General features: G+C 35.6%; 2 protein-coding genes across 6 annotated transcripts; both read left to right on the forward strand.

The window, feature by feature from the left end:
* The first annotated feature begins 1,137 nt into the window (after window positions 1–1,137).
* LOC110815615 (uncharacterized) lies at window positions 1,138–4,351 on the forward strand. 4 transcript variants are annotated; one of them, XM_088207296.1, is made up of 5 exons: window positions 1,138–1,653; window positions 2,174–2,965; window positions 3,053–3,132; window positions 3,423–3,545; window positions 3,748–4,351. In XM_088207296.1, exons 1-5 carry the CDS (start codon window positions 1,330–1,332, stop codon window positions 4,127–4,129), a joined length of 1,701 nt encoding a protein of 566 aa, XP_088063422.1. In that variant the 5' UTR covers window positions 1,138–1,329; the 3' UTR covers window positions 4,130–4,351. The 4 variants fall into 4 exon arrangements, with proteins under 4 accessions (XP_088063422.1, XP_088063423.1, XP_088063424.1 ...); XM_088207297.1 differs by having other exon boundaries at window positions 3,763–4,351; XM_088207298.1 differs by having other exon boundaries at window positions 3,474–3,545; window positions 3,763–4,351.
* A 288-nt stretch (window positions 4,352–4,639) lies between these two features.
* LOC110815644 (uncharacterized) lies at window positions 4,640–9,671 on the forward strand. 2 transcript variants are annotated; one of them, XM_088207299.1, is made up of 7 exons: window positions 4,640–5,001; window positions 5,616–5,747; window positions 6,319–7,272; window positions 7,739–7,915; window positions 8,889–9,028; window positions 9,205–9,315; window positions 9,407–9,671. In XM_088207299.1, the coding sequence occupies exons 3-7, from the start codon at window positions 6,319–6,321 to the stop codon at window positions 9,483–9,485; spliced, it is 1,461 nt and encodes a 486-aa protein (XP_088063425.1). In that variant the 5' UTR covers window positions 4,640–5,001; window positions 5,616–5,747; the 3' UTR covers window positions 9,486–9,671. The 2 variants fall into 2 exon arrangements, with proteins under 2 accessions (XP_088063425.1, XP_021899210.2); XM_022043518.2 differs by lacking the exon at window positions 5,616–5,747 and having other exon boundaries at window positions 4,641–5,001.
* Window positions 9,672–11,242: the final 1,571 nt, after the last annotated feature.

The raw sequence follows: 11,242 nt of genomic DNA on the forward strand, positions 1-11,242 counted from the left end.
TTCTTCTCACCACCACTCGTTATTCTAAGGAGTGGGCCATGTTCACTTTCAAATTCAATACATCTATTTTTAAGAGTGTTAGAGACATTGTCATGACAAATATATATTTAAATAAAATTGAAAAATAATGTAATAACCGATTTTAATTTTAATTTTTTGAATAATATATGAATCTTTTATTAGATTTTTTTTCGACACGTGGAATTAATGTAGGTTTCGGTATGCGTATCAGATTATCAGTTTAATGAACCCGTTTAAAAATAATTAAATGCGGTTAATGAGTACTGGGTCTTAATGCGTCGTACTTAAGTTTGAGTTTGCAACGTGCAGATGTCATTTTTATAACATTTTTCGTTTTACGATGAGCGAAATGAGAATTGAGAAAGGTTGTTGATATAAAAGGTGATTATGGTTCTCGAATCGCAAGATTGTCACTTTATTTTTCTGAAATTCTGTAAGTAAAAAAAAGTAGTTTTTGAGGCATCGTGTTGATTCGGAAGATTCTGCTGTCGGACGCGAACGATTCTTCTGTGACGGATCTGAGTACGCTTTACGTTTTTCATTAATTCGGTAGGAGATTTTGTGTTTAAATTTATAGATTTATTGATTTGAAAAATATTTGTATTCTAACATTATATATATATATATGTATCTATTTAAATATGTAATTTACATAATAAATCAATTGTTACATACATTTTTGAATAATGCTATAGTGATTGACTATCTTTATTTTAATTTTAGATATCTTGGTAGACCCAAATGCACCCCTCTCAAGTTAGTTTGGTCAATTTTTTTATTGAATTTAGGTGAAATTTGGGTTTGGAAGCAAAAGGTTCTTTCTAATTTGACTCAATTATATATATATATATGTATATATGATATATTTTTTTAATTTTAGTTAAAAATATGTAATATATTTTTTAATTTCGTATATGTATATACATTTAGTCATTACATTTTTTAAAGCCAAAATATAATCTACCTCTACGTAAAAAGGTAGAACCAAGCTAAAACCTAGACCTCGGCAGAAAACGACATCGTATGGCACCGCTTCTGTCCTCAACTCATTTCCCAACGGCTAGTTTAGACTTTTCAAGTGACCGTTTGAAGCATTCAAAAGCCCAAATTCTCCTCGCTTCTGTCCCCTCACATAAAACACACTAACAACACTCGCCACCATCCATCAGTTCCCAGAAAATCAAACCCACCGAAACAAAATTTAAAAGAAAGAAAGAAAGGGAAAAGCACAGTTCTGCCAACCCAAACAATCTGCATTCTGATTTCAGTCCGATCTCGAGATCGTACAGGCAAGCCAAGAGGTAAAAAATGGTTCACTCCTACACACCCACGTACTACTCCACCCTCCACGACTCAATCACGTCGCTCTGCAAAACAATTCTTCCTTTTTCGTTGAAGAAGCGGCGCTTGCAGGCGGCCGAGCACAGGCTGGCGAAGATGCAGTCCGATAATCTGAAATGGCAGCAGGATTCCTTCCACCAGATCTTGAATTTAATGGGTCTCCACAAGGAAGGCATTTTGGCTGAGGCAGAGGTTGCTGCTTTTCGATCTCATTTGCTCGAGAAGCTTATTGCTTCTCCGGCTGAGCAGGAGCAGCAAGTCATATTAAAGGATAAGTTGGTGTTCTTGCAGGTCAGTTATCAACTATGTGCTTGAAATTCCTTCTCATTTTTTAGAATTATGATGATACTATACATATGCCTCTGTTCTGTTTGTTTCCCGAGAAAATATATTTCTGTTCATCTATGCTTTTTTCACCCACGAACAGACATTGACGAGTTCAAGATTTCGTAGCATGAGAGAATTGGATACGTTTAACCAATAGCATGAGACATTGGTTTTTAGAATTTTAATGATACTATATATATCTCTGTTCTGTTTGTTTCCTGAGAAAATATATCTCCGTTTATTTGAGCTTTTTACTACACCCACGAAGAGACACTGACGAGTTCGAGGTTTCACAGCACGAGATAATTAGACATGTTTAGTGAATACCCGTTTGGTTGCTCTGTTTTAGAAAGTTTTCTTCGGGATATGCACTGAGTATATTTTTAATGGATCTTAAGATTTCATGAGCAATAGCGTGTTAATCTATACATAAATTGACATTAACGTAATGAATTGAATTTTCTGAGCTGATCTTATTCTTTAGGACTTGCTTTACGCGAAATGCATATCGGAGGAGGAGTACCATTGTTCAAAGAGGCCATTGTTGCAGAGATTAGCAGTTCAAGGAGCTGAGATTGAGGTCAGGGATGTTGTTGTTGCAGGGCCAAAACCTAACCAGAAAGAGAATTCCGATGAAGAATGGTCGGAGATCGATTTGAAGGACGAGAACACGCACATAATCAACAAAGAGAATTCACATTCCAAAAACAAATCAAAGCATAGCTCTGCAATGAAGCAGATCAAAGGAGCAGCCTCTGTTTTTAGCTTCGTGACGTCTCATAAACCTGGTAAAAACAGAGCAGAGCAAAGCATTTTTGATATCGAATCCAAACGATCTGCGTCTTCTAAGAACGAAACCGTCTGTGTTGGGGAAAACCCATTTGACAAGTCGAATAAAGAAAGCCAAAAGAAATTGATTCTTATGCAAGAAGCAGTTCAAATAGGCAGCAGTGAGAAGACCAAAAGGAAACCTTTCAGGACTCTGTTTAATAAAGAACAGAGTGATGGGCAGGGAGGTTGCGGTGGGACTGGTAATGAGGAGAAAACTCAGAGATCGGGCAAAAAGCAATGGCGTTTTGATGGGTTTCGTAGACGGAATAGAAATGATTCGGAGGAGGAGACTACTCCTTTGCCTCTCGATGAGAGATCAGACAGTGAAGCTTATTTTGAATCTTGCAAGCTTGTATCTAGTCCCATTGGGGAAGGACCAGACACCAAATTGATCAAGAGGAAGCTGCATGCAGAGGGTTCTGCACCAGATTTTTTCATTGATAAGGTAAAAAAATATAGGGTATTTTTCTTTAGGTTCTTTAGTTAATTTCATCTGAAATGAAGCACCTGATTTTGATCCTGGAAGTTGCAGGTGTTGGGAGAGAAGATAAAGAAGGAGCTTTCACGAATTCAGACAGAACTTAATGCTACAAATCCCAATCTTAAGTTTTCGTAAGTAGAAATTTATACATCACATTTTATTAAATCCTTTGGTAGTTCAAGTTCAATCCAAATTAGTGTTATTTGGGAGTTTAATGGCATTCTATATATATATATAGATACTAATATGAAAATTAAAATCAACAATCGAGTGGGAGCTGGATTTAGAATTGACCAGACACAAAAATGAATTCAGGATTTCAATAACTAGGATTTTAGACGAAGCTGATAAAACAGAACCTGGATTTATAAACAAAAAAGATTGGATTTTTCTAAGTGGGTTCTTCTTCTTGTTCTTACAGAAATTCATATATACTTACCCAAGTTTTGTGTTCCTCACAAAATTCAATCAGGAATGATCAAATTGAAGCAATCTCCACCAAGCTCCCTGTTGACAAGGCTGATCTGAACAAGTTTTTTCCCAAGTAAGGCTATCTTTTTCTTCTTCTTCTTCTTCTTCTTCTTCTTCTTCTTCCCAAAAGTGAAATTTTAGTTCATGTCTATTTTTCTTGCTGTAATTTAAAGACTAATAATCAGGCGGTTAAAAAATTTAGATTAATATCTAATTTTCTTCTTCTCCCATACGAGTTTATTCTTATTTTATTTACTCTCCTTAAATGCTCAAAGGTCATGGTGTGATAGATATGGCGAAGTTGTGCTTGATGTGGTGAAGAAAGAGTTCAAGGAGCATGTGGGAGAGATGGAGAGCATGCGAAACGCAGCAAGAGAGAAACAAAACGGCAGCTCAATGAGATGGACAACATTTGAAGAAGATGATGATGATGAGAACTGTCACCCAAATCTTTTTGCAGCTCACCACCATGATTATGATCATTCAAGCTCAACAAAGCAGCCCAGGTTCAGTAGTACCCCATGGAATGAAGATTCAGCTTCCAATTATCACGGCCATGGCCGTACTGGTAGGAGCTTTGGGTATAATAATCCCTTCTTCCATGATTACAGCAGAGAAAATCAAGAACAACAGAACCCTTTCTGGGTAACACCTTGATTTTCATTATATATATATATAATGAAGATCAGAATGGTTTCTGGATTTTGAAGTTATGGGTCTTGGTTTCTTTCTGGGTTAGACTTGAAAAAAGCTGGCTGCAGCCTGCAGAGGCTCTTTGTTGTATGTTTTTTCTTTAGAGAATATATATATATATATGTATGTATGTATGTATGTATGTAAGATCAACATCCAAATTAATTATGATTATTATTTTAATTATTTTTTTTATAATGATTGATTCAGACATGTACACCTACTGGCATTGACAGTGGAAGTTGTTTTGGTATACCAAATATTTTTTTACCAAACAAAAACAAAAATGAGAAGCAATTACCAGACACCTTCTCAAGCAATATTAACATATGATTTTGAAAATTAAAAATTAAAAATTAAAATTAAATTAATACTTAACCCATCACAAAAGGTTGCTGACAAAATCAGGAAAATCAAGGACTTTATCAACCACATCCGATACGAGTACTCCGAAAATGGGTGTGAGTGGAATACACAGTAACACGGGAACACTTGCTTTCCTTACCTCAATCATAAGAACGACCGCAAAAATAATTCAACTTTCCTCAAATTTGAAAGCTCTCTCTCTCTCTCTCTCTCTCTCTCTGAGCTGGGTTTGAGTTTGCACTTCAAATTCAATCATCATCATCATCCACAGAGCCTCTCGAGCAAGCTGTTTCTCTTTCTCTCTCTGCGTATCTGTCTCCCTCTAGAAGCAGAAGCTAAAAATGGGTACCAGCAGTAGTCGACTGGGGTCGCGTCCATCTCGGACACGACTCAGCTGGACCAATCCAAACCGTACCGGGCTCTCCTCTTTCCTCATCTGCGGTGGCTCCTCTTCTCGTGCTCGCCTCGAGGTTTACTTCCCGTTGCCATCATTATCATGTTCTGTTTTTTTCTTTTTTGGTTTCGTTTTTATCACTTAGTTATGGTAATTTAATTCGTAAAATCAAACTTAGGATTAAAGTAAATAAAGTTGGTTTTTGGATGGTCCGTCTCATTATTCATCGTTATTTCTGAGAATAAATTTATATTCAGAAATGCTCATATCAAGTTTTTCGATTAATTTGATCTATTTTCTATCGAAAACTTTAGTTCAGGATGATTTGATATTTGGGGGTTTGATCAATTGGTGCAAATAAATTGGCCCTTCTTCGGTAATTCTGCAAATTTATTTGTTAATTGAATTTTTATTTGATGGGTGTTATTTGATCTCCAGTTCTATTTGCTGGAATAATTAGGAGTCTTGCTTATTCTTAGATTACCAGATTCTCTCTCTTTATCTCGCTCTGTGTGTGTGCGTGTGTGTATATACACACACGCATGTATATATCCAGATACGAGACGGTCAAAATTTGGTGGTTGAGACTCATTGCACAGAGATTGACTTTAATTTGTCAAATATGTTTACTTTCACCCTCAACAAGACGAGTTTTTAACGACAAGAACTTTTTCTGCTGTGTCTTCATAGGATGCTGATGCATTAAGGGCAGGGTATGATGGGCATGCACATTGGGTGTCTTTAGATACCATAACCAAAATTATCATCCACGAGCTGCGCGGCTCTACTTTATGCGAGGCCAATTAGTGGTGGCAATAGAGGGTATGTAGGAATCTAGACTTCACTCTTGATCAAGAGAATGTACCAAGTGCTGAAGATGTGTCGTTTTTGGGTTAAAGTCTTTGGATGTGCCTGCTTCTTTGTCTTGTTAACCTCGTGGCACCCCCTTCAAGTTCTAGTTTTCTAGCAATTGATACAGTTCTTGAAGTTAAAACTTTTAAGATCTCTTAACATGTTAACATGATTTGAGATTGTCTACTTAATGTTAAATCTAAAGATTGCAAATATTTTCATTCAGTGTTGCAACGTTACGTGTGCTACTTAAGGGTACTTGGTTCTTGCCCAACTCGGGTATTGAACTTTTTCAAAGAGGAGAAAATGGTTTTCTTGAAGTCCTATTGTTATATTTGGAACTGTACAGAATTCATAGTCTTTAAATGGGTAACATCAGTCATGTAGACAGGAATATTTAAGCACCTAATGTTGCGGATGAGTTCATCAACCTATTTTTCAAGGAATTTTTTTTATTCTAATTGCTTGTGACACCGATTTCGAGTTGCTAATTTTATGATCTGAATAAGTTATTGACATGATGTCATTTCTTTTCTTGCAGATGGAAGAATGCCCAGCTGACATTGCTGTAAATTCTTCAGCAAATTGTGATCCAGCCGGCAATATAGGTCAGAAGCCCCCCGAAGATTCTTCTCTTATTTTCACCTCAGGAACAGGGTTTTCTAGCTCAAATGCTGAAACTAGAACCTTACCTGACAGCAGCATTCAGGCCAATTTGCAACTTGTTGAAACAACTAATCTGGAGAAATACTTGCCTAAAACAAAGGAGTTAGTTAGTCCTTCCCAGGTAAGTGCAGATTCTTGTCATGATGAATATTATAGGGACAGAAGTAATGCAGCTAGCACTTCACTTAATGAGCCACAATCTTCAAACACCGTCTCTTTAAATATTTTGGCTAACGAGGATTCAATCACTGGCATTGGAAATCCAGCAAATGAGGCTGTATCTCAGTTATGTCCTGAGCCAAGAAGTTCACATTGCCAAGGCCTTGGAAATTCACTTTCTCATGGGGTATCTGATGAGAATCATGTTGCTGAAACTACATCGATCCAAAATTTTAGTTCGGATTCTGTAGCGCATGTTTCTGGATTACCAATTCACTCACAAAGAGGAGAGACAATATCTTCAGGTTTAGGATTTCTTGTGCCTAATGGGGAACAAACCCAGGGAGATGGAAGCTTGCTCCATGTTGATGTGGTGAGTATCTCTTCGAACACTTTGTCCTCTGCCGATATTGATAGAAGTAACCGTGAGGCCAGAAGGAATAGTAGAAGACTATTTTGGGATGCATTTTCAAGACACAGTTCTCAAAGGCTGACTGACCGTCATACTATTGTTTTTTCAACTGAGGACAATGATGATCTAGGATCTCATGACAGATGGCTCCTTGACTTTAGTGGTGATTTTTTCGACGACAGGGTTAGGGGTGATTCTGGTTACCTGGGTGGTAGAGTTCACAGTCTGCATGAACGAAGACGGTACTCAAGATCTGAGGTGAAACTTGCAGAATATATTAAAGTAGTTGAAACTTGTTCTGTTTTAAATGTTCGGACTTTTAGTATAGATTTACTTAAAATAAAGTTTTTTTCTGCACTTTGTGGGTTGGGCTTCTGGGTCTATTAATTGTGACTGAGCAATAATTGTGTTAATATTAGGCCACAAAAATCTTGTTACCCACCCTCTGCATCAGTAGTTTTTTAATCTTTTATCATTATTTTTTCTCATTCTTTGAAGGAATCGGGCCTATGGGTCATGAACTGAACCATGGAGAAGTAGTTAGTGTTAATATATGCTTCAAAAATCTTTTTACCTGCTGCACTGATAGTGTTTGTTTATGTATTTTCATTATTATGATATGAAGCTGTCATTTCTTTATATATGGCAGTGGAAGCTATGCTCAATATTTCTTCCTATCCTTTATGTTAATCTTTGGGCACATTTTTTCTGTGGCCCTCTGTAGATTTGGGAAAGACTGCGTGGGGGTGGCATTAATGACAATAACCAGCAAAATACCTTCTGTCCATCAGGAATCCACCCTGATGGTACATGCTCATGTGAATCATTGTTGATGACTGACGAATCTAGTACTCGTGCGAGCATATCACGTATAGTCATGCTTGCTGAGGCTCTATTTGAGGTAGTTTTGCTCCTACCTATTCTCATATAACTTGCAGCCTACATATTGGCATCCTATTTCCTTCTGCAATCTGTTTTTTTGCAGGGAATACAAGCACATACGCTCACACATACTGAATTTTCTTGTGTTTCTCTTTCCTACTTAAGTGGATTATTTGGATGTTATGGGTGATTAGAATTTAGATAATTATGTTTCTTGTGGCCTCTGGCATACAAACTTCAACCAGGGTCTTAGTTTAGATCTCACTTTTTTGGTTCTACTTTATTAGAACTATTGGCTTGATGATAGATAAGTGATTTTTTTTTTCTTTTTTTGTTTTTCAGCAGTCGGTTTATTTTTTCTTCTTTCTTCCCCTAGCACTGTAACAAATTTTCAAATATTGGTTTTTTCTACTTCTTTAGTAGAGAGTATTGAGAAAAGAGGTTTGGGATCACTGGAGACATATTTGGTGGCCTCTTTTAGGTATTCAAATTCTTAAATGGATGCTAAGTTTCATATCCCTGCAACTTGGGAGTCTGGTTCCAAATAAGTCTTAAAATAAAAAAAAAGTTTGGACAATTTCCTCTCTCTTTCTCTGGTTTTTGAAAATTTATGGATTCATGATCTCCATTTTCTTGGAGAAACTGTAATTTTTTGGTGGTTGGGTCAAGGCACTTAAAAGTGATGCGGTGCTGGTGATGAAACTAGAAACCTTACTCTTGATATTTTGGAATTTTATTCAAAATGTCCTTAGACCATTACAAAAATCAAACTTAAGAACAACTTTTGCATTTGGAAGTGACAATCTGGTCAATTTAGTTTTGTCAGTCATCACATGAACAGAATACCAGAAGAGAAATGTTAGATTCTCTTATTCAGAACTAGCTAAACAGTGTTTTGGATTATGGTATTTTATTAATTTGTGCTCATCTTTCCTGATATGGATTCCTTAGTTGCCTTCTTTCATTTAGTTCTTCTTATGGCAAATCTGCAGGTTTTGGATGAAATCCATCGCCAGCCTATGTCACTTTCCCTATCTATGGTTTCTCTCCCAGCTCCAGAATCAGTGGTTGACTCTTTCCCTCTAAAGAGTCACAAAAAGGTGGATTCAACAGACAGGGATGACATTGAACAGTAAGTTTCTCTTCGAGGCAATACTTGCTGAATGACGATTGCAAATAGGTTTATCAGACAAAAGTTTCTTTATTTTGACTTGCGAATATCTTGAGAAAGCTTCATTTAGATATTATTGCGAGAACGAACTCAAGTCGAAATAATTTAACTACTTAGCTAATATCACTATTACATAGGTGTTACATTTGCCTTGCGGAGTACGAGGAAGGGGACAAAATACGAGTTCTCCCTTGTCACCATGAGTACCATATGTCTTGCGTTGATAAATGGCTCAAAGAGATACATGGGTACGGGACCTTACAGTTGATAAATGATCATTTATCATTTGCCTGTTGTGTTTCTATTAATAACTTTTATGTAATTTTTGTTGATTTGCAGGGTTTGCCCCCTCTGTCGAGGAGATGTTCGACACGGTGTGACTGGTTGCTCCAACTCAGAAAATCCCCCCTTGTCCTAGGATTGTACATACACTTGTAAATAGTTATAGATTTTCTCTATAAATGTTGCATGTATCAAGAATTTCACTGTTACTATTCTCTAAAATGGTATTCTGGATCATCCTTTCTTCAGAATATGTTTTGTCGAACTTTTGGGGGAATGAATTTGCTGCTATGTTGTTATGTGCATAGCAATTGTACCTGAATTTGCAGAAAGATCCATGTATATATATATATATATATATATATGCATATACATAATGTATAAAATTTTACATGTTGGATCATATTATGCATTTTGATCCTTGTAGGTGAGAAATAAGATGATGTAAATTGTGCTGGAATTAAGCAATTTTTACCTGAATTTGCAAAAAGATCCATGTATATATATATATATATGCATATACATAATGTATAAAATTTTACATGTTGGATCATATTATGCATTTTGGCATATTTCATAATAGCAACTTTTTGACTCATCATTCTTGTTAGTGAAATTGGTGCTTGTGATTTTTAGGAATGCTTTGAGTTGCAGCATGTAACACCAGCACAAAAATCAGTAGTACAAATGTAGTAAAATGTTGAAATGAAAAAATATCATTCTAATTTTAGTCATTTTATTTTGTAATCTAAATTATATATATATATATATATTTTAATGACGTTATACTACTTTTAAATATTTTAAAAAATTATTTTAATTAATTAATTAAATTAATATTAATGAATTAAAAATATCAATAAATATATATTTTTTTTTTGTTATAAGTAAAAATAAAAAAATTAAGAAATCGTCATTCACATCCTACGTTAAGAGACACTTATAATATCATCAGTGAAGAATTGTTAGAAATTATCAGACACTTGAGCATGTAGATGGAGATCCATTTGAAGAGAGAAACCAGCATTCACCAATCAGTCAGCACATTTGTTCCGTTCGCGATATTATACCTACCAATCCTACAACGATAATTGTTTGATCGAACAAATGAGGGCAGTATGCGCATTAGTATCGTAATTTTTCTTAGCGAGTAACTTCATAATTAGAGAGTTATCAATTTCAAAAATGATATTACGAAATCCGACATTTCAAGCGAGTTGAAGGTCATCGTAGGTTCCCCAAAGTTCAGCCTTCAGTACTGAACAACTACCAATTTTCCTACTAAAACTTCTCAAACAAACGCAATCCTTGTCCCTGATAAGTCCGTCACAGCGTGAGAGATTAGTTGTAGCACGAGAAGCACCGTCAGTGTTCACTTTTAACTATCATTTGGTTAGTTTATGTCAAGTAATAAATTTTTTAGTCATAAAAATAAAATCACATTAAGTATATTTTTTAATTAATTATAATTATTTTTTAAAATATTTAAATATAATTAATAAAAAAATTAAATGTTTAAAAGAAATTAAAAAAAAAATTAAGCAACAAATTATGACCAAATAACGTTGACAACATTTTAAGTAATTTAATAATGTCTGAAAAAAAAATAAGAAATCAATTCCTCAACTACTACTTGTCCTGAAATCCCTTCATTGTCTTCCTCTTCCTCTCCCTCTCCCCTGCCCTGTATCCCTCTTCCCAGTACCCGAAGCGGGTGGAAGATTTTGTTTTTTGTTCTTCTTGCAGGATTTTTCCGATTAGTTATATCGTTCATTTTGTAGTTAAATCGAATATCTGGTGTTAGTATCTATATCGCCTTCCGCTGTATCACTGTGGTTGACCAAAATCCTTGAGGTCAAAACTTTTGCTTTCTGCAAAATTCTCCGACGCGTT

This window comes from Carica papaya, chromosome 7 (assembly GCF_054855325.1).
Source record: "Carica papaya isolate Zhongbai chromosome 7, ASM5485532v1, whole genome shotgun sequence".
In the NCBI taxonomy this organism is placed as follows: domain Eukaryota; kingdom Viridiplantae; phylum Streptophyta; class Magnoliopsida; order Brassicales; family Caricaceae; genus Carica; species Carica papaya.

Coding starts and splice junctions, on each gene's coding strand:
- LOC110815615 (XM_088207296.1), top strand. CDS start 1,330: ATGGTTCACTCCTACACACCCACGTACTACTCCACCCTCCACGACTCA. Junction 2,966..3,052: donor CAGATTTTTTCATTGATAAG/GTAAAAAAATAT, acceptor TGGAAGTTGCAG/GTGTTGGGAGAGAAGATAAA. Junction 3,133..3,422: donor AATCCCAATCTTAAGTTTTC/GTAAGTAGAAAT, acceptor TTGTTCTTACAG/AAATTCATATATACTTACCC.
- LOC110815644 (XM_022043518.2), top strand. CDS start 4,873: ATGGGTACCAGCAGTAGTCGACTGGGGTCGCGTCCATCTCGGACACGA. Junction 5,002..6,318: donor CTTCTCGTGCTCGCCTCGAG/GTTTACTTCCCG, acceptor CTTTTCTTGCAG/ATGGAAGAATGCCCAGCTGA. Junction 9,316..9,406: donor TGGCTCAAAGAGATACATGG/GTACGGGACCTT, acceptor GTTGATTTGCAG/GGTTTGCCCCCTCTGTCGAG.